Here is a 21,947-nt window from a genome sequence, read left to right as displayed (position 1 = left end):
TTTTTTTCTCCATTGCTCTCCAACTTTGTTTTTGAGACAGCATCTCTCTGAACTCATAGCTCCTTAATTTGACCAAAGATTTCATCTCTGCCCCTTCCGCAATGTTTTACTGGGTTACAGATATGTAATCCTATGGGTGCTGGGAATCCAATGTGAAGCTCTTCTGTTTGTGCAGCAAGTACTTTATCTTCTGAGCCCGTTCCCAAGCCTTATGCTCCCAGCCATAGATCATTCCTCATTGCTCTGTTCTGCTTTTCTATCTCTAAAGCCACTGTTTCATGTTTTTTTTTTTTTGTTTTCAAGGACCAGGCTAGAGCATTTGAAAGAAGTAAATACTGACAGTTGGCTCCTGCCACATACATAATTGGTTTTATTTTTTATAATTATGAGGGAAGAGTTTAGTAGTGCCTTCTACCTCAAATTCTAGAAATTTGTTTATTTGTATGATTTTTCTAAGTCTTTTAGTAGTTGCAATAGTTGAATACCTGGGATAGTCGCTCAAATATTTCATTATCATTATTCTTTGTACTTGTATTCCAAAAAATGAGCCCTCTAGAATATTATCTCAAATACAGTATACAACTGAAATGACTTTTCAAAGGGTTGTCTTTCACAGGGGATATGTAAATATAGTCAGTGATCACGTAGCATTGGCTATATTCACAAAACTCTCCTATTACTCAGGCCCAGGGAAAATATTATAGCCAAATAAAACTCTTTTGATATCCTTATATTAGAGATTGTCTAAGGTTTTCACATAGGAAAGTATGGTGATAGAGAAATACATTTTATTATCAAGTTTTGAGAATATTTACAAAAAGTGGGATGTAACAAAAAATACAAAATGTACTAAACAGTGTCATTATTCACTACTTTGAGAATTGTCACATGTTTCTAGGAAACAATTACTTTTTATGCAAACACAGCTTGGCTTTAAGACAATGACAAAAAGTTATGCAGGTTAAACAGTGGAGTGGTTACTCAACTCCGAACTATGACAGTGCCTTTACAGTCTCTTTTTAAACAGCATAGGGCTTCAATAAAAACAGAGTGCAATTAATGTCATGGCTTGTAAAGTCTGACTATAGAAGTAGAGCAAACCAGCAGTCACTGCAGTTAGTTTTCACCTCACATGGTAAAGCAGCAGGGGGCTGCCTACTGACACACAATAGTTCCGTCTTGTACATACTGGTCAAGTAGACTTAGCAGAAATGGAAAAACCCATTCTTAGACGTTTCTTAAAATTACTCTTCACAACTGCTGTATGAAAACAATTAGAGAGACAGTTTGGAAAGTCTTCTGGAAATACTTACAGATGTACAGTACATTGCAATGGCTGGGACGGTTTAACAGTAACCTTGTGCCTCAGCTGTAAGTGTGCTTAGCCACGTGGCTACTGTGAGGACAGTTCAAAGCATAAACATTTACAGCAGAGGCACCCCTGCTGTCTCTGTCTCTTCAAGGGCATTTTAACTTTAGACAGATCCCTGCAGCTGCCTTCTCATCTGGGATGGCACTTAGTTTTGGTCTGTTTACACACAGCTTTTCCTTTGCTATCTCAGAGCCAGTGGTAAGCCACAACCCTGGCATTCCAGATTGTCAGAAGAGGTCACACAGCCCAATTTTCACAGCCACATGGAGGAAGGCAGAAGGAGGAATTAATGGTGCCCATTCTACAGACAAATGTCACCTGCTCAGCCCAACAGATCTATAGAATAAAAATACTTAGGCTTAAACTCAGGTTTTCTGATTCCAAATTTTTGCTCTCAGCACAGAAAAGGAAAAACAATAAGAAAAACCTGTTTTTGGTGACTAGTGAGGAATGAAGAAACAAGCAGCTACTGTATTTCTTACGAGAGGATGGTCCTGGATCCTTTTCTTTGGGTAAAGCACAGATGGGAATATCACCAATGTGGAAATCTGAAGAGCACAGAACTCCAAAGTTTTTTGAATTTAGAGGGTTTCGGATTTGTAAGTCAGGGATGCTCAACTAGTAGAGTCTGCAAACATTTCAGTACTTGGAAAACTGAAACCTCCCTTGTGTAGAGCAGCTCAGATAGGGATGCTGGCCTGGTGTTAATAACTACTGTGGAACAGCCAGCCGGCTGCTGGGCCTGAAGTGGAAGAAGCTTTTACTCTTCCTTCATCTGCTGTACTGGTGATAAGGTCCCACCTCAATAAACTAAACTTTCATGTCTGACTTCACCCACTTCTCGAAACTGCTCAAAATGCAATGCTAATTCAAAAATGCTAGCTATTTAAAAATCCCACCCAAAGGCTATGGGAAGGAGGCGAAGATACCTGCTTGTCATACAGTGACGTTTACTGACCCTGTACTAGCTTTCTTCTTTAGTATGTAATTGTGTCTATAAATTATTCAACTCCAGGTGAGGATAAATTAGTTAAATTCAGAGTTGTACCCACTGACTGTTGGCATACTGTATCATGATGGGGTCAACTGAGAACATACGTGTTCAGCGGCAGAGCTGAGTGATGACCAGCTGTTTGTATTCATTTGTAACACCAATTATTCAATTACTCTAGTGACTATTACAACATGGAAAAGGTGACAAATTTTATGTCATACAGACCATATATGTAAAGATGCTTCCACCAAAAGGTCAGCAGTACAGTGTTCTGTTTATAGGGGTCCAGGAAGAATCAATGGCTCCAACAGTGGATAAATACTAAAAGTCCTTACAGCAAACCATACGTTGGTAGCCTCATGGTTACTGCTTAACTGCAAACCTGTTGAGTAATCAGCCTTATGAGCAACAGACAGTCATAGGCCTTTAAAACAAATGATAGAATAACAGCAAAGGAGAGATAAAGGAGATAAATTAAGTGCTAATTCACATTCTGTTAATGTGAAGGATTAGGAAAAATTATAGAACCAGTTATTGCTTATGCTATAAGAATTTATAAAAGTTCCATTTTGACTTTATTACTCAGTTTCCCTTCATGTACCTACTCGTTATGAGCTACGGAATTGATGCCACCAAGTCCTTCTATTTCCTCAGGATGCTGCTGTCTTGCAATAATAGCCTGCAGAGAGCAAAAGTCATGCAGCAAAGTATCCGTTCTTGAAATGAAATCCTTCCTTCTTGAGGTTAGCTCACTGATAACTAAGGATCTTCATCCATGTCATCTGGGTTGGGGGCCATAATGAAATGCTTTGGGTATTCAAGATTGTGCGTGTATGCATGTATTTCCCAGCGAGCATCATCACTTTCATGTGTAATGTAACGTTCTCCAATGCGAGTTTCGAATTCTCTGAGGTCAAGCCAAGTCTGATAGTCCTAGGGAAAGAAAATGATCATGAACCATAAAATCGACAATATGTATGCCAACAGACCCTTCTTGTTTATAATCTTAGTTACACAATTGACAACTCCTACTATTCCTCAGTTCTAACAGTATTTTAAATTGGCAACTTTAAAGATAAATCTTAAAATCTAAAGTCTGTTATCAGGCTAACTTACAGAGCAGCCCAGAAGTGACTTGTTTAATGTTAACTCTACCCTCCATTTCCTACAAAATAGTTGTACAGCTTCTCTGCTCACTCTCAAGTGTAGACTTTTGGTCTTGGAACAAATGTCTATAACAACTCATGGAGGAACCAGGCCAAAGACAAAGAAAAACTTTTAGTGGACATTTAAAGTAAAATATGCTGAACAGTGTAACATGTTAATTTAAAAAAAAAATACACAAACAGCTAAGTACTTATGAAGGCTAATTAATTCGTTGTTTCTGTTCCTGGGTGTTTAACTGCCTATCAACACTGACTTGAGTGACAGGTAGCTCTTGTCCAGAGGCCCACTCCATAGCATGATAATGGATAATGACTACTGAGGCCTAGATTATCCCGAGCCATGTGTTGAACCTGTTGCTCCTAGAGCGGTCTCATCAGCAAAGACAAGCTCATGGAGAGTAAGATGCAGAATACTGTTTCTTTACCTGTAGCCAAGGATGACTGAGAGATTTGTCAACACTGTAACGTTTTCTCATCTTCACTTGAAGCAAGTTGTTTATCAAGTCAATTGCTAGATAAAAAGCAAAATTATATATGTGAGTTTTAGGGTACTGAACCCAAACTGTGATTCTGCCTGCAGGAGAGCAGACTGACTCATGTAAAGATGGCATGGAGAAAATCTGCTTCTCAAGTATACAGAAGTAAACACACAGAAGTGACCCATGAATGCCAACTTTTTATGTTACTAAGGCGGCAGCCGGTGTGGTTACACGCATACACTGAAGCCAGATTGCCAGGCTGATGTGTGCTATACCACAGGCTATATCTTGATTTCCTCATCTACACAATGAAACTGTTGAGAAGATGAGATCAGCTTAATATAAAAGCTTAGAATATGTTTAGCACAAGGGGGCTAAGCATTCATTACTAATATTTGAGGATGAACAAACAGACAGGTTCTAGATAGGTTTTCCTCTTGCAATGATATCACAATGCTATCCCCTGACGTGGTGTGAAAAAGTGGCAGACATCACCCTTCCTGTATAGATATCCTCAGAATGAAGTGGAGACAACAGCAAAAGGTCACACTGTCGGTTTTAGCAAACGGATTAGGGGTGATTTGGTATTTACACTGACACTTAAGACATTCTACTCAGTTATTTGGAGAAACTGAAATACTGCCAAACCAAGGCAACCACAAAACTACTGATCACAGATTGTAATGAAAGCCTTGTCTCAATGTGCAAAGATTTTCTGTAAGTTCTTTATTAACTTCTGAGTTTCAAAATCTTCACACCTTTATCTATTCTGTCACCGGTGTTCAGTCTCTGATCAATTTCAGAACTGCCTCTGCTTCCCAAGTGCTGGGATTAAAGGCATGTGCCACCACTGCCCAGTTGGACCCCAGCTTTTTTTATTACAAAGTGAATTTGGCAGGCTGCTGGCTTTTCTGTTGTTCCTGACCCTCCTTCCAGTTTAGTGATTTATCAAACTGTCATCTGGCCCAGGACAAACAGAAAGATAAAAGACCTATTCAACGCCCAGGATCCTAGGAAGAGAGGTGAGGAGGACACAGCATCTGTCCCAACACTGGGAGTAACTGGGACCAGCAGGATCCAGGCACACAGGAATTCCACCAGCCTAGTGGCATGGGTTGCTTCTGGTCTGTCTGGGACAGTGCCCTAAGCAGACCTTGGGCGCAAATTCTGCAGCCAGTTCCACATCACCCCAGAGGAAGCTCCACTCCCAGGCGCTTTGATACACCCAGGATCCTAGGATCAAAGGTGAGGAGGACACATCTGTTAGAACATCGGAAGTAACTAGGACCAGAGGGACCCAGGCACACAGGAACTCCACCAGCCCAGTGGCACGGGTTCCTTCCAGTCTGTCTGGGTCTGTCTGGACTGGTCCCCTGAGCAGACCTTGGGCACAAACTCTGCAGCAAGTCCCATAATTCCCAGAGAAAGCTGTACTTCCAGGCACTCTAATAAGCCCAGGAACACAGGATCCTAGAATCACAGAGACAACTTGACTCTGAGAAAGTCTGACACAACCAGGATCACAGGAAGGACAGGCCCCAATCAGACTTAGCCGCAGGTAGGACTAAAGATAACCAGATGGTGGGGAGTAAGCCTAAGAACATAAACAATGGAAACCAAGGTTACTTGGCATCATCAGAACCCAATTCTCCCACCATAGCAAGTCCTGGATATACCTTCACACCAGAGAAGCAAGATTGGGATCCAAAAATCACTTCTCAGGATGATGACAGAGGACATTAAGAAGGACATAAATAACTCCCTTAAAGAAATACAGGAGAACACAGGTGAACAGCTAGAAGCCCTTAAAGAGGAAACACAAAAATCCCTTAAAGAACTACAGGAAAACACAAACAGGTGAAGGAAATGAACAAAACCATCCAGGATCTAAAAATGGAAACAGAAACAATAAAGAAATCACAAAGGGAGACAACCTTAGAGTTAGAAAACCTAGGAAAGAGATCAGGAGTCATACAAGAGTTAGAAAAGAGAATCTCAGGGGCAGAAGATACCATAGAAAACATTGACACAACAGTCAAAGAAAATGCAAAATGCAAAAAGCTCCTAACCCAGAACATCCAGGAAATCTAGGATGCAATGAAAACACCAAACCTTAGGATAATAGGTGTAGAAGAGAGTGAAGACTCCCAACTTAAAGGGCCAGTAAATATCTTTAATAAAATTATAGAAGAAAACTTCCCTAACCTAAAGAAAGATATGCCCATGAATATACAAGAAGCCTATAGAACTCCAAATAGACTGCACCAGAAAAGAAATTCCTCCCGTCATATAATAATCAAAACACAAAATGCACTAAACAAAGAAAGAATTTTAAAAGCAGTAAGAAAAAAAGGTCAAGTAACATATAAAGGCAGGCCTATTAGAATTACACCAGACTTCTCAGCAGAGACTATGAAAGCTACAAGATCCTGGGCAGATGTCATACAGACCCTAAGAGAACACAAATGCCAGCCCAGGCTACTATACCCAGCAAAACTCTCAATTACCATAGATGGAGAAAACAAGATATTCTATGACAAATAAAAATTTACACAATATCTTTCCACAAATCTAGGCCTACAAAGGATAATAGAGGGAAAACACCAATACAAGGAGGGAAACTACACCCTAGAAGAAGCAAGAAGGTAATCTTTCAACAAACCCACACAAATCTAATTCCACCTCTAACAACAAAAATAACAAGTAACAATTACTTTTTCTTAATATCTCTTAATATGAAAATTAATATTACCAACATATCCTAATTGATTCAAATTCAAAAGTATGAGGAATTGGAAATTTGTTGGCTATCATCTGTTGGTCTCTCTAATTTGGTAAATGGAGAAATAGGTCCAATATTGTACAATCCATATACACTTTCTGCTTGTTTGTACATGACATTGTCTTGCTGGATACCACATAATGGTCTTGAAACCATGCTTTTCTCTCCTATCTCAGCCTCTCTATTAGTAGGATTGTTTATTTGATGTTTTTACACTATACTGTGGTTTTCAGAACGGTTTATATATTTCAAAATTATTTATACAGCCAAAAGAAACATAAACAATTAACTTGGAAGGTGGCTTATAAGAGAACAACAAAGAGTGAGCCTGAATGCTTTGCTTGATGTTTGTAACTATTGTGTCAATTTTGAAGAAGAGGACTTTATAAGTTACTCTTTCTCTGAGATGAATGCTTTTCAAAATCACCACAGCCAATGAACCAGATTCTTACCCTCACCTAATGTCTGTGCCACCCTCCAAGCAGAACCATTGAAACAGTTGGTGAATGACTTCATGGATAGACCATCTTAATACACACCATTTCTTAAATGAATGTAACCTGTTCTCTGTGGGCTGAGAATAAAGTCACTCACTCAAGTCGTATAGCTTTGACCATAGCAGGAAATCTGTATCCAAAAATCGTGCCTACAATTCACTCCTTGGTGCAGCAGAACTGTCAACTTTTAGCTTAGCTACTAGGGAGGTAAAATCCTTTGGTGATGTGAGGTCATTCCAATGTCTAAAAATTGTTCTTATTTTAGGCTTATACCACAGTAAGAACCAAGATTTTAAACTCTACTAAAAACAAAACAAAACAAACAAAAAGACTTTATCTATTTATGCTCATTAAAAAAAAACTAGTAGTGAAGTATTTTTTAAAATATTCAGCTAATATGTTTGGAGTTATTTAAAATTTATATTGAGAAAAACATGTATTTTCAGTATTGCTGCAGACAAACATCTACATAAGACTGTTTAATTTATTGTTTTATATCAAACAACTTTTATACTACTCATTTTTATTGTTACAATATTTTATAAATTTTAAAGAATAGGACAAAAACTAAACAAAACAAAACAAAACAAAACACCCAAAAGGTATTGCAGGCATTGAAGGGGGAGTCTCTGGGAGGAGTTGGGATACAAAAGGGAAAGAAGAATGTGATGTAATTCTATTTACTTGAAATATGTTATTAAATGTTAACAAATTCAGATTAAAAAAAAAGACCTATTCATTCCAAGGGCTACTAAACTGAGTGGAGATATTCCTCAGTAGTACATTTACTACAGACGAGAACTGTTTACTAAGGATGGCATACTCCATCAGTAATTAAACATGACCAACTTCATTCCTTCCCTGTCTTTTCTCCCCACCCTTCCCTAGAAAAGCCCTTGTATAAGGCTTTGAAATCTCCACAATACTGGGATTACTAGTGTATGCTGACCACCTTGGCTCATTCTTCAGATGTATAGAAGGAGGCATTACAAACTGCAAAGCCTTCACTAGGTATGAAGACTAGAGCATGAATCTTCCTCATAAGAGATTAGAAGGACTGAAAAAAATGAATTGCAGACACAAAAGCTCATTCTAGGTATAAAGTGCATAATTAAACATGTCTATTCAAAGAGTTTGCAATGGTGTTTTGAAGAGTGGAATAATCAGTTACCAAAACATATCCTTAAGACCAAATGCTCAAGAGTTAGCATAAGAAGGTCTTTAAAGCTGGGAGGAGGGGTAGGTCAGGAGGACACAGGCCACTCAGAGAGGGCTGGTGGTGGGAGGAAAGATATGCTACACACAGAAAAAGAGTTCAGGAGTACACAGCTAGGTTTGTGTGAGAAGTGGAAGGTAAGGTCCAAAAAGCTCTTTAAGAAGGGTCACATCAGAAACCTATAGCGGGCTGTGGCTACAGGGAAGCCAAATAGATGAAATAACTGTTTTACAGATGGATCCAGTAGCAGTGGATCAGAGAGTAGCTACTAAATCAGAGATGCGTGGGCAGCACAGGTAAAAAGACACTTAGTAGTTTCTGGATGAGGCTGTTGGGGCCTGGGTTACTGCCATACCTAAAAATTTTGAGAAAAATAGAGACAAAACAGTGTAAAAGTAGAGTACACACATTTAATCCCAGCACTTGAGAGGCAGTGGCAGACAGATTTCTGTGAGTTCAAGGCCATCCTGGTCTACATGGCGAGTTCAGACAGGGCTACAAAGTCCCGTCTCAAAAATAAAAATTAATAATAAGAAACTAAATACAATAGAGTGCCCAAAGACTGGGACTGACTCGGAGATGAAGAGACAGAATGATTTTGATCACAAAGATTTCAGACCAAAGGTGAGAACCTGAAACTTAACTCTTTTACCTTCACTGGAGATTTCTCGCCATGGATTTGGTGGGTACATAAACGCGGCGTTTTGGATTTGGTCATTTATATCTTCATCTTCATTGAATGGGAATGTGCCACTGAGGCTCACATAGACGATGACTCCCACTGACCACATGTCTAGAGAACGGTTGTAGCCTTTGCTCCTGAGAACCTCGGGGGCTAAATAGGCTGGAGTTCCCACCACTGACCTCCGGAACGACTTCTCACCAATGATGCGGGCAAACCCAAAGTCACACAGCTTCACCTGGAAATTGAATATGTAGAAGCTTATCAAATAATGTATCAGTGGGCTGGCGAGATGGCTCAGCGGGTAAGTGCACCGACTGCTCTTCCGAAGGTCGCGAGTTCAAATCTCAGCAACCACATGGTGGCTCACAACCACCCATCATGAGATCTGATGCCCTCTTCTGGTGTGTCTAAAGACAGCTACAGTGTACTTATGTATAATAATAAATAAATCTTAAAAACAAACAAACAAACAAAAATAATGTATCTGTAACCGTCCCTAGATATGCTCAGCGCACTTAACCAAAGGTGCTGACTGTACACGGACAGACAGGCAAACTGAAATGACATTTCCTCAGAGGCAGACAGATACATTTGTAACTCTGTGATACTACAGCAGTATGAAGAGCTATCCTAACACTTATTTTAAGAACAATTTGTACTCTATCGTAAACTGCCGGAGTCATGGAACAAAGATTCAGTTTTGTTTTTCTGATGAAATGGATGGAGGATGCTGATCTTCAATTATCTGTAAGGAACCTCTTGTGATGGCTATTCCTGGCTGTCAACTTGACTACATCAGGAATAAGCTACAACCCAGAAATGGAGGGCACACCTATTACCAGATCTTGAGGCTGGAGACACAGGCTTCTGACCCAGATATTTTGAGGCATACTGGCCATGAAAAGTTTAGGCAAGGTAGTACATGCTTTTAATCCCAGGAGACTGAGGCAAGCAGATATCTGAGTTCAAGGTTAGCCTGGGACAAAGCAAGTTCCAATCTAAGCGTGGTGTTACACACCTTTAATCTGGGCCATACCTTCTGCTGGAGATATACACAGGAACATTGGAAGAAGGAAGACTCATTCTTCTTGCCTGCTCGCACTTGTTGCCAGCACATCTGTTGGAGCCTACTTCTTCAGGATTCCAGCTGAGACAACTAGCCTTGTGGGAATGAGCAACTACTAGATTCTTGGATACAGCTGCCCATTTCGGTTATTTGGACTACAGATTGTAAGTCATCACAAGAAATTCTTTTAAAATATAGAGATATTCCATGTGACTCTAGAGAACCCTGACTAATACACCCCTTTTCTATTTTCTGTAAAAATTGTGTTTCAGTTTTGAATCCTCAGTGTCTAGACATAAAAGTATTCAAATGTTTTGCTACATGAAAAATAAGCTATAGTATTTCAAAACATCCTTCATTTTGCTTAATCTTAGAGTATATGTTGGCAAGAATGTTACGTATCAGCAGGTAAGTAAATAAGACTTACAGATGACAATGAACAGTAGAGAACCTCTGAGCTGTACGTGCTTTCTCTGCTGATAGACTACTACTCCAGTTGGTTTACAGTTGAATAAGGTTACATATGAACATGACCACAACCACTACTATGTTCTCTGGAAGGATGGTGGACTTAGCAGAGCTCAGGACACTTACTATGTTACATCAATTAGATTATGTTTTGGTTACTAGTGATTGCAGCTATGCCCAACATGCAAATGCCAAGAGGCAATGCTCTGATTGATAAGTGACTTAGGAAATGTACACTGGGAGGGGGATTTGGTGTCTACACGGACAGGGTGCAAACAACTGCTCGAGAACAGAGTTGGAGGCATATTCAAATGCTGCTGCAGTCACATGATATATGTCTTATGAATAAAGTTTACTGAGACATACTGACTTTGGTGACTCCTCCATTCAGATATTTGAAGAGCTTAAATAAATGTGTGGTTGTAAGTCTCATATATATAATTAGAACCCCCCTCCACCAAAAAAACCTCAAAGTTTGTTTCTTGAGACTCATTTAAGTCTGAAAAAGTGTTAATAAATACCAGCAATATAATAAGAAAGTCTGAATTTAAATGATTTAGCTGCTGCCTCAAACTGGCAGCCAGAAACTACGACAGTATGAATGCAGAGCTCTGTTTTGTATCATAAGGGACATCTGTATATTTTGTTAATTCAAAAATGCTTCTTAATCAGGTTCTGAGAATGTCTCACCTGAGGAAATGGCTCTGCAGATGCAAGCAGCACATTTTCGGGCTTTAAATCACAGTGCACAATATTCTTAAAATGTAGATTCCTCAAGGCAACAAGTATCTGTTAGGGAAAAGGTTTTGAGGAGCAACTGAGTGCAAAGTATGATGACAAACAGGTATGTAAACCACCCTGAAATCCCTGGCTTTCCATGCTAAACTATGGCCTGGAGAGAAGAAGCATGGCGCAGAGGGTAGGGGTCAGCTGTCCTTGCAGAGGACCAACTTCAGTCCCCATATCCACAAGACATTGTTTACTATGACATCTAGTTACTCTGACCTCTTCTCACCTCCACAGGCACCACACACATGTACATACATGCAGGCAAACACTCATACACATAAAATAAAAACAGAATTTAAAAGTGATCCTACTCCTGCAAAGGGCTTTTTTTTTTTTAATGCCTAGAAAATCAGCTAAAGTCCAATGTGACTTCTTGAAATGCATAATAATTTCAAAACTCTACTATATTTAATCAAGATATAGCTAAAAGTATTATTGTTTCACTTTTGTTAAGGCTACCAATCCTTAGGTTCCCAATATTTAAAAACGGGACTGTTGACTTCTCTTACGTTTCCTGGATTCACGGTGGAGTTAAAATACCTGTGTGACCATGAATTTAGTAATCCGTTCTGGAAGTCGGCTTTTCTCACTGGACAGAATCATTTCCAACATATCTCCATGAAGCTTTTCCATCACTACGAAGACTCGTTCTGGGGTTTCAAACATACATTCCAGATTTACAATCCCAGGATGGTGCAGATTCTGAAGAGAAGTCAAAGGGTATTTGGATGATCAACTTCAGTAGAAAACTAGTCTTACCGTGAAACCCCCTAAAAGACTACAATGATTATAAATGAAGATACAGAATGAAAAGAAAGAGAGTTTACTCCCACCCCTCCTCAAAGTTTCCTTTTGCATTAGATGGAGACCGCTAATAGAAAGGCACAACTGAGGCTGGAGAGATGGCTGAGCGGGTAAGAGCACTGACTGCACTTCCAAAGGTCCTGAGTTCAAATCCCAGAAACCACATGGTGGCTCACAACCATATGTAATGGGATTTGACACCTTCTTCTTAAGTATCTGAAGACAGCTACAGTGTACTTACATATAATAAATAAATAAATCTTAAAAAAAAAAAAGCACAACTGATCCAAATGCTGACCATGAGGTACTCCAACACCAAAATCAAAATACGCACCTACAACACAACCCCTATGTGAGGCTCAGAACATTCTGGAAGAGCCAGAAGAGCAGAAGCCTGTTGTGAGAGAGTGTCTATACATGACAGGGAAGCTGAACCCATGAAATTCAATAGTATGGCTGCCTAAACAAGAGCAGTAAAATGATACCACCAGGTAACATGCCAACATGGTTGGCGGAAGTCTCAGAAGGACAACCCCTAAATGAAAAGCTTCAGGCGATTAATAACTGCTGAGAGAGGGAGTCAGTCTGCTCCAGGGACGAGCCCATGATAGCTGCAATCCAAAGCAGTGAGCCCTAAACACACATGAGCAATACTAAATGAAATCAGCAGACTGTATTCATAAATTTGTATGTATATATACAATAACTAATAAAAAAAGTTTAGAAAGTAAACTAAAAGCATATAAAATAAAAACTGTAACAATAATCACGGGTAATTTTCCCAATTACGTACTGGAAAATAGATTCACTGAAGGGAGAGACTATCTTCCATGCCTTCCATTATGTCCTCTGTGCAAGATGTTCTGTACTTGCGCTTATGCTGGCTACGTTCCTTTTACATACCTCCTTCTAAACACAGAACTGACTCCTGGACTCTGTGTGTGTGTGTGTGTGTGTGTGTGTGTGACAGAGAGAGAGAGAGAGAGAGAGAGAGAGAGAGAGAGAGAGAGAGAGAGAGAGAGAGAGAGAGAGAGAAAGAGAGAAAGAGAGAGAGAGAGAACACATGTAGAATGTCAGTAGGAATGTAAACTATAGTAAAGTTACCTTCAATCCATGTGAAAAGCCTACCTAGAATGCTCACTGGTTAAATCCTACAGAACTAATTTCAGTAAATAAGGTATTATGTGGACATTTTGTTTTACAAAGTACTTGTGTTTCAAGTTCACACTATACTCTATCACACATTCAAAGCATGTTAAAGTTCATCTTTAAACTATTTACACATATAGATTTTGCTGAGTTTATACACTGTCAAGGGATAACCAAAGTCATAATTTTGGACACACATAAACACACACATGGACTATCTCCCTCAAATACATGTTTTTATGAAAGCGAGTATCTTGAGACGACCTAAAACACCTAATTGTACACTGATACAAACAAGCAGTATTCACTGTGTGCATTAACTGAAAATTCCTAAGTTAAATATTCATTCTAGGGCTGTTTCTGATCAAAGCTAAAGAGAAATCAACACTTAGATGAAGATTTTTATGTTTACTGTTTTATGTATTAGACAGCAAGATTTCAAAATTAAATATACAAAACTCAACAACCCTTCTGGTCTGGGCTGGTGTCCTGAGTAACTGGGACCAGAGGGACCCAGGCACACAGGAACTCCACCAGCCCAATGGCAGGGGTTCCTTCCAGTCTGTCTGGGTCTGTCTGGGCTAGTGTCCTGAGCAGACCTTGGGCGCAAACTCCACAGTCAGTCCCACAACACTCAGAGGAAAACTCCACTCCTAGGCGCTCTAACACGCCCAGGATCACAGGACCCCAGGAGCTTGGTCACAACAGGATCTCAGGAACCCAGAGGCAGGTTGATGCCCAGGAGCTCTGACACACCCAGGATGTCAGGATCCCAGGATCCCAGAATCAGAGACAGCTGAACTATGAGGAGTTCTGATACAACCAGGATCACAGGAAAGACAGGCCCTAGTCAGATATAGCGAGGACAGGTAGCACTAGGGATAATCAGATGGTGGGAGGCAAGTGTAAGAACATAAGCAACAGAAACCAAGGTTACTTGGCATCATCAGAACCCTACCATACCAAGTCCTGCATCACCATCACTCCGGAAAAGCAAGATTCAGATCTAAAATCACTTCTCATGATGATGATAAAGGACTTTAAGAAGGACATAAATAACTTCCTTAAAGAAATACAGGAAAACACAGGTAAACAGCTAGAAGCCCTTTTAAGGAAACACAAAAACCCCTTAAAGAATTACAGGAAAACACAATCAAACAGGTGAAGGAAATGAACAAAACCATCCAGGATCTAAAAATGGAAACAGAAACAATAAAGAAATCACAAAGGGAGACAACCTTAGAGTTAGAAAACCTAGGAAAGAGATCAGGAGTCATACAAGAGTTAGAAAAGAGAATCTCAGGGGCAGAAGATACCATAGAAAACATTGACACAACAGTCAAAGAAAATGCAAAATGCAAAAAGCTCCTAACCCAGAACATCCAGGAAATCTAGGATGCAATGAAAACACCAAACCTTAGGATAAAAGGTGTAGAAGAGAGTGAAGACTCCCAACTTAAAGGGCCAGTAAATATCTTTAATAAAATTATAGAAGAAAACTTCCTTAACCTAAAGAAAGAGATGCCCATGAATATACAAGAAGCCTATAGAACCCCAAATAGACTGGACCAGAAAAGAAATTCCTCCCGTCACATAATAACCAAAACACGAAATGCACTAAACAAAGAAAGAATTTTAAAAGCAGTAAGAAAAAAAAGGTCAAGTAACATATAAAGGCAGGCCTATCAGAATTACACCAGACTTCTCAGCAGAGACTATGAAAGCTACAAGATCCTGGGCAGATGTCATACAGACCCTAAGAGAACACAAATGCCAGCCCAGGCTACTATACCCAGCAAAACTCTCAATTACCATAGATGGAGAAAACAAGATATTCTATGACAAAACCAAATTTACACAGTATCTTTCCACAAATCCAGTCCTACAAAGGATAACACCAGCATAAGGAGCAAAATTACACCCTAGAAGCAAGAAACTAACCTTTCAACAGACCCACACAAACCTAATTCCACCTCTAACAACAAAAATAACAGGAAGTAACAATCACTTTTCCTTAATATCTCTTAACACCAGTGGACTCAATTCCCTGATATAAAGTCATAGACTGACAGGCTGGATGTGTAAACAGGACCCAGCATTTTGCTGCATACAGGAAAAGTACCTCAGTGATAAAGACAGGCACTACCTCAGAGTGAAAGGCTGGAAAACAATTTTCCAAACAAACAGTCCCAAGAAACAAGCTGGAGTAGCCATTCTAGTATGGAATAAAATCAACTTTCACTAGCAGCTTGACAGCACACCTGAAAGCTCTAGAACAGAAAGAAGCAAATACACCCAAGAGGTGTAGACAGCAGGAAATAATCAAACTCAGGGCTGAAGTCAACCAAATAGAAACAAAAAGGACTACACAAAGAATCAACAAAACCAGGAGCTGTTTTTTTAAGACAATCAGCAAGATAGATAAACCCTTAGCCAGACTAACCAGAGGGCACAGAGACAGTATCCAAATTAACAAAATCAGAAATGAGAAGGGAGACACAACAATGAAATATCATTTAAAATATTATTTTTTTTGTTGAATATTAACAATAGAAAATACTAAAATCATGTTCTAAAAAAAAAATGTTCCTTGCTTAAAAGAGAGAAACAGAGAGAGACAGAGAGAGAGGGGGGAGAGAGAGAGAGAAAGAGAGAGAGAGAGATAGAAGAGAGAATCTCAGGTGTAGAAGATACCATAGAAAACATTGACACAACAGTCAAAGAAAATACAAAAAGTAAAAAGCTCCCACAGACAGACCATATGGAGCTTAGGAGGAAGGAAGACCAGGGAGTGGATGTTTCAGTACTGCATTGAGGGAGGAAACAAGAAGATTTCGAGAGATGGATGGAGGGGGCACCTGGGAGGTAGAGAGGAGGGGGAGGGGCAGCATAAGGTACTGGAGGGGACAGGAGAGAAGTTCAGAGGGTCAGGAAATCAAATAAAAATAGGTAGCAGTGGGCGATGAGGAACTGGGGGTAGCCACTGGAGCTTTCCAGACGCCAGGGAAGCTAGAGGCTCCCAGGAACCAACAGGGATGAAGTTAGCCGAACGTGCATCGAAGATAAAGCCTACCTCCAGTAGATAGGCAGGGCCCCCAGTCAAGGGATGGAACCACCTGCCCATCTCAAAGTTTTCAACCCAGAAATGTTCCTGTCTAAAGGAAAGACAGGAACAAAAAATGGAGCAGAGAACTGAAGGAAGGGCTAAAGAGGGTCCATCCCACCTGGAGATCCATCCTGTCTACAGACACTGAACCGATCTTGTTGCAGTGCCCAAGAGGCACTTGCTGACAGGAACCTGGTGTGGCCGTGCCCTGGGAGGTTCTGCCAGCACCTGACCAAAGCAGATGTGGGTGCTTGGAGCCAGCCATCTGACTGAAGTTGGGGACTCAAGTGGGGGAGCTGGTGGAAGGAATGGAGGAGCAGAGGGGGATTGGAACCCCACCAGAACAATGTCAGCTGGCCGGACCACCCAGTGCTCTCGGGGAATAGATCACCAACCAAGGAGTGTACAGGGAGGGATCCATGTCTCCAGATACATGTGTAGCAACATGATGGCTTTGTCTGACATTAGTGGGAGGGGAGGCCTTTGGTCCTGTGGAGGATTGATGCCACAGCATAGGGAGATGCTGGAATGATTGGGTAGGAGAGGTTGGGTGGGTGGGGGAGTACCCTCATAGAGGCAAAGGGGATGTGGGGAGGGCAGATGTGGGTTGGAGGTTTGTGGAGGGGTAACCGGGAAAGGGAATATCATTTAAGATGTAGACAAATGGAATGATTAATAGATAATAAAAAATCATACTAAAGAAAAAAAAAGAAAAAGAAAAACATCAACAACACACTATTATACAGAGTCTATGTAAATGATATTAATATTCTAACTAAAGTTCACTTTGTTGAAGCAGATTTGCTATGAGCCTAGGACTGACTGATCAGGAACTTTTGATTCTCTGAAAACATGAAGTTATTGTTACTTAGTAGCAATAATAATGTAAGAAATGTATCATTGACATTTGCTTAAACTCACAAAGAAGATAAAAATATTAGGTCAAAAGAAAAATGCAGGTGCTTTATTTTATGTGATTTACATTTTGCTACCATATCTTTAGAATATGCTTTAATAAGTTGAGCATGGTGGTGTGCATCTGTAATCAAGCATTCAGGGGATTAAAGCCAGAGGATCAACATGAGCATGAGATTTATCTTGGGCTACATAGCAACCCTTGGCTTCAGCAAAACCAAAGTAACAAAAATCGCAACCAAACAAAACACCAACAAACTTTTAATGAAGTAATGCAGTACAGAGACCTTGAATTAACAGAACAACATAGTAGTGCTAAAGGCACACTTTGTTTTAATCAGTGTTTACTTTTAGGGTAATAGCATATCTACATCCTATCTGAAAATCTGATGAATAAAATAATGACATGATAAAAATACAGCAGAAGGATCAGTATCTCTAAAGGAATTAAAACTGAATTTTCCTGTATCATTTTTAGAGATTTCACTCAGAAAAAAAAAAGATTCTAATCAAACTAGCATTAAAAATAAAATCAAAGCAGGGCCCTTAAATTTTTACACATTATAATCTTAATATAAAAAAACTTACTGTTAAGCATTCAAAAGATCCAAACAACCCCCCAAACCTATCTTTGTCTGCATCATCTAAAATATTCAAAGTCTCCCAAATCAAAATTCAAGCCTATGTAAGCCACTTTAAGTTTTACCTGTAAAATAGCCACTTCATTCCGGAGCTGACTTTCTTGCTTTGTGGGGAATCTCATCTTATCAATTACTTTAATAGCCACATCCCTTCCAGTCTTTCTGTGTTTTCCTGTTAAAGAATAGAAAAGGATCAAGTGGCAGTTCACATGTTACAGAAAGGCTGTATTGAGAAGTTGTCCACAGACCAAACTTTTATGTATTTATTCTTGCATTTTTCTTTTGCTCATGTTCTTTTCCACATTTTAAGAAATGTGATGCTTTCCTCTATAGTACTGCCTGTAATAAAGGCAATTTCACGACCTGAAATGGCAGAACACCTTCATTTGCCTGCTTGCTGAGAACTTGATGATGGCTAACAGATGATGGTAAATTAGTGAGTTCTAAATGTCCGGACCAAGTCTTCGGAGACTGTCAAGATAGAAATAATGTACTAATGAATTTTATTCTAGGTTCACTAAGTCAGCAGAGTGATTAACTACAGCAAACTCTCAAACTCCAGACCTTTAAATTCTAGATATAAAGTAAGTTTATAACATTATTATATTCATTAATTAAAACAAATTATTTACTTTGTATTTATTAAGTGGGGTCACTGTTCAAGAGGTGAAAACAGCAGGTATATTTTTTATCTCCATTTAACACACATGTGACCTGTTCTCTAACAGTTTATTAACTTGAAAATTACTCACAACTGTTTCAAGGACACAGCCCTAAAATTCTGACTACTTTAAAATACTAGGCAAACAAGGCTTGTTTGGTAAGATGCCACCAGTACTTCAGACCAATTACTCTTCCCTCAGTGAGGTCTTCCAGAGATCTCACTAGTATAAAACCAACAAATCTGAAGTGGCAAACCATAGATGTGTGCGTGTGTAATACCTATACATTTTTCTGGGTGAGGTATAGTTCCAAGCAGATACTTGGAAAACAAAACAGCCATCCCTAAGGCTACCCCTCAGAGTTCAGCAGAAGATGAGAGAAACCCAGTGTTACAGGTACTCAGGCAGGAGGATACCCACCATAAGGCAGGGGCACAGGGGAAGCACAATGCAGTTACTCAGCTGAGCAATAGGATGGTCAGAAAACACATTAGAGAGGTGGGCACAACCGGTGGGCATGCCGCCTTTGGGTGGGGGAGGGTGTTGAATGATCATTTCATAGGATCCATTTGCATATCAGATACTTACATTATGAACAGCAAAATTACATTTATAAAGTAGCAACAAAAATATTTTTATGGTTGGGGGTCACCATAACAAGAGGAAGTGTATTAAGGGGTCACGTTATTAGGAAGGTTGAGAACCACTGCTGTAGAGGTGGTTCTTCAGATGAGGCTGGAAACAAACACATGTTATCTAAAGGAACAGAGGATGGAGAAAGGTGCAGAGGTAAAATACAGACTGGAAGAATACAAGCATGATTGGAAGAAATAAAAAAATGAACTGTAATTAGAATGGAGGTTATATAAGCAGAGACTGTAACAGCCTGCATACGCTATGAACAATGGACATGGGCCACAGACAAGGGACTTCTGAAGGTACTAATACTAACATCCAATGCTGATTTTCTGAAAGGTGTACTCCAAGAGTGGTGTTAAAGAAGAGGAAGCCTGAAGGAAGACGCAGCGGACGCCAAAGGTTTCATAGTCTGTCTTGGATCACAGCTTATGGAGTTCTTTCATGGGCACGTTAGTTTTAATTAATTCCAGTAAGCCTATGTGCAGTGCAATTCAGTTTACTACCTTCATTAAGCAGATGTCAAGATTTTGAGACACAGATGCTAAATGGTTTTATCAGTGTTCTTAACCACAGGACAGAGTAAGAGTTCAGTTTTTCAGACCTGAGAACATTCAAGTCAACAGAAGATGAATGCTGACTGTGCATTAGTGTGATGTGTTTCAGTGAACAATGCATACAACTCAACACAAACACTTCTTCACATATGAGCTGCAAGAAAAGATAAAGGCTACTGTAGAAGTAATTTCCTGATTCTGTCACTCTTAGTTTTGCTACTGAAATGAAGAGACGTTTGGTTTTAGAGAAAAGGTGTTAGGTTGGAGGATGTGAACAGCTGTTGAGGAAGAGGGCACGTAACAGAACTGTGAGCTAAAAGAATGACATCTGGGGCTGGAGAGATGGCTCAGCGGGGAAGAGCACTGACTGCTCTTCGGAAGGTCATGAGTTCAAATCCCAGCAACCACATGGTGGCTCACAACCACCCGTAATGAGATCTGATGCCCTCTTCTGGTGCATTTGAAGACAGCTACAGTGTACTTACATATAATAAATAAATAAATATTTAAAAAAAAAAAAAAAAAAGAATGACATCTGTCTTCAAACGTCACAAGTTAGAGAACATGTATGTAACAGGCAGTAATTGCTTACCTCCATAAACAATGCCAAACTGGCCAGAACCAAGCACCTCATCCGCAAAGATCTGGTAAACGCTGCTGATGTCCTGGAGAAAGCAAGCAAGCAGTGTTCTTCACAGAGCCCCACTGACTCAAACACTTAGTTTCAATTTCACGTTAGAGGCAAAAAAAATGCATGAAGCACAAAATATTTTATGAAGCATAAGCTTCCTGGATTTTAGAGAAAGTTAGCCTGGTCTTATGCTATGATTCAATATGCAAATATAACTTATTTTTTAAGAAGACCCTTAAGAGCTGGGTTGGCGACACATGCCATTAATTCTAGCCTTCCTCCTAGGCATGTCTGTGAGTTTAAAGCCAGCCTGGTCTACACAGTAAAACCTGTCCCAAAATAAAACCAACCAACCAAACAAAAAACCTTCAGGGAAAAAGATGTTTTGAGTTGAAAATAAATCTCATATTTAGTACTGACCTAAAAAGAAAAAAAATTAAGAACAAAGTTTTACCAAAAAGGAGACTATTATCTTTGACTTAAAACATAAAAACAAAACACAACAACAACAAAATACCTAAGCCAGGGTGATAGCTTAGCTGGTAAAGTGCTTGCTGTGCAAAGACCTTCGTTTGATTCCAGAGCCGAGTTTTAAAAAGATGTGTGTGGGCTTCATGCTTCTAATTCCAATGTAGGCAGGTGAGATATGCTGATCCCTGGAGGTTGCTGGTCAACTAGCCTGCCTAGTCAGTGAGCACCAAGCTAGTAAGCGACCACACGCACGCAGGCAGGCAGGCAGGCACACTCCACACAGAGTGGAAGGTGCTCAACAGGAATGTCTGGGTTTTCCCTCTCCAAACATATGTGCTCTTAGACCCATATCCAAAATAAAGACCTAGATTCACACTGGGGTTGAGCTAACTGACAGACTGATAAGATGTATGTGGAATTCTGACATAAATCATTCAATAGTCCCCCCTTCCTTTTTTTGGTTACCATTTGCTGTTCTCAGAACACTCAAACACTAACTTGGAGTGTGTAGTACCAGAATTGCATTATGGGTATGACTGGTGAAAGATGAATATAAGCCCATTTAACAGATCCAAAGCTTCAGCCTTGAAACAAAGACCAATGCATGTGTATATATACATTATACACATTGTAATGAAGACTTTAAAGGCTATAAGAGTCAGTTGTATATGCTTATCAACCTCAATCAAATTTTAAGTGACAAAATTTTGGTTCTAACCAAGTTAGACATAGGCCTTTCAAGATAAATGAGGCTAAATCTTTTTTTTTCCTTACCCATGGATGTATCTTTAGGATCCTGTAGGAACATTCAGATGTTTTCTTTCATGTTCTTGGGATTCTCCTTATGTTCTTTTTTTTTTT

The 21,947-nt window shown here is 39.7% G+C and overlaps 1 protein-coding gene across 2 annotated transcripts in view; it reads right to left on the bottom strand.

Moving 5' to 3' along the window:
• Positions 1-766: 766 nt before the first annotated feature.
• The window catches only part of Prkd3 (protein kinase D3), an 86,116-nt gene continuing 64,935 nt past the window's right edge, over positions 767-21,947 (bottom strand). For both annotated transcript variants that reach the window (XM_031357504.1, XM_031357505.1), the window contains exons 13-19: positions 20,577-20,649; positions 18,195-18,301; positions 12,055-12,216; positions 11,416-11,514; positions 9,159-9,426; positions 3,958-4,043; positions 767-3,299 (exon numbers count right to left, since the gene is read on the bottom strand). In XM_031357504.1, the coding sequence (XP_031213364.1) occupies positions 3,126-3,299; positions 3,958-4,043; positions 9,159-9,426; positions 11,416-11,514; positions 12,055-12,216; positions 18,195-18,301; positions 20,577-20,649 (969 nt within the window). In that variant the 3' untranslated portion in view covers positions 767-3,125. The remainder of the gene's footprint in view (positions 3,300-3,957; positions 4,044-9,158; positions 9,427-11,415; positions 11,515-12,054; positions 12,217-18,194; positions 18,302-20,576; positions 20,650-21,947) is intronic.

The sequence above is a fragment of the Mastomys coucha genome, unplaced genomic scaffold, assembly GCF_008632895.1.
Source record: "Mastomys coucha isolate ucsf_1 unplaced genomic scaffold, UCSF_Mcou_1 pScaffold6, whole genome shotgun sequence".
Classification (NCBI taxonomy): Eukaryota; Metazoa; Chordata; class Mammalia; order Rodentia; family Muridae; genus Mastomys; species Mastomys coucha.
The sequence above is the reverse complement of the archived record's forward strand: the minus strand, read 5'-3'. Positions and strand labels throughout refer to the sequence as shown.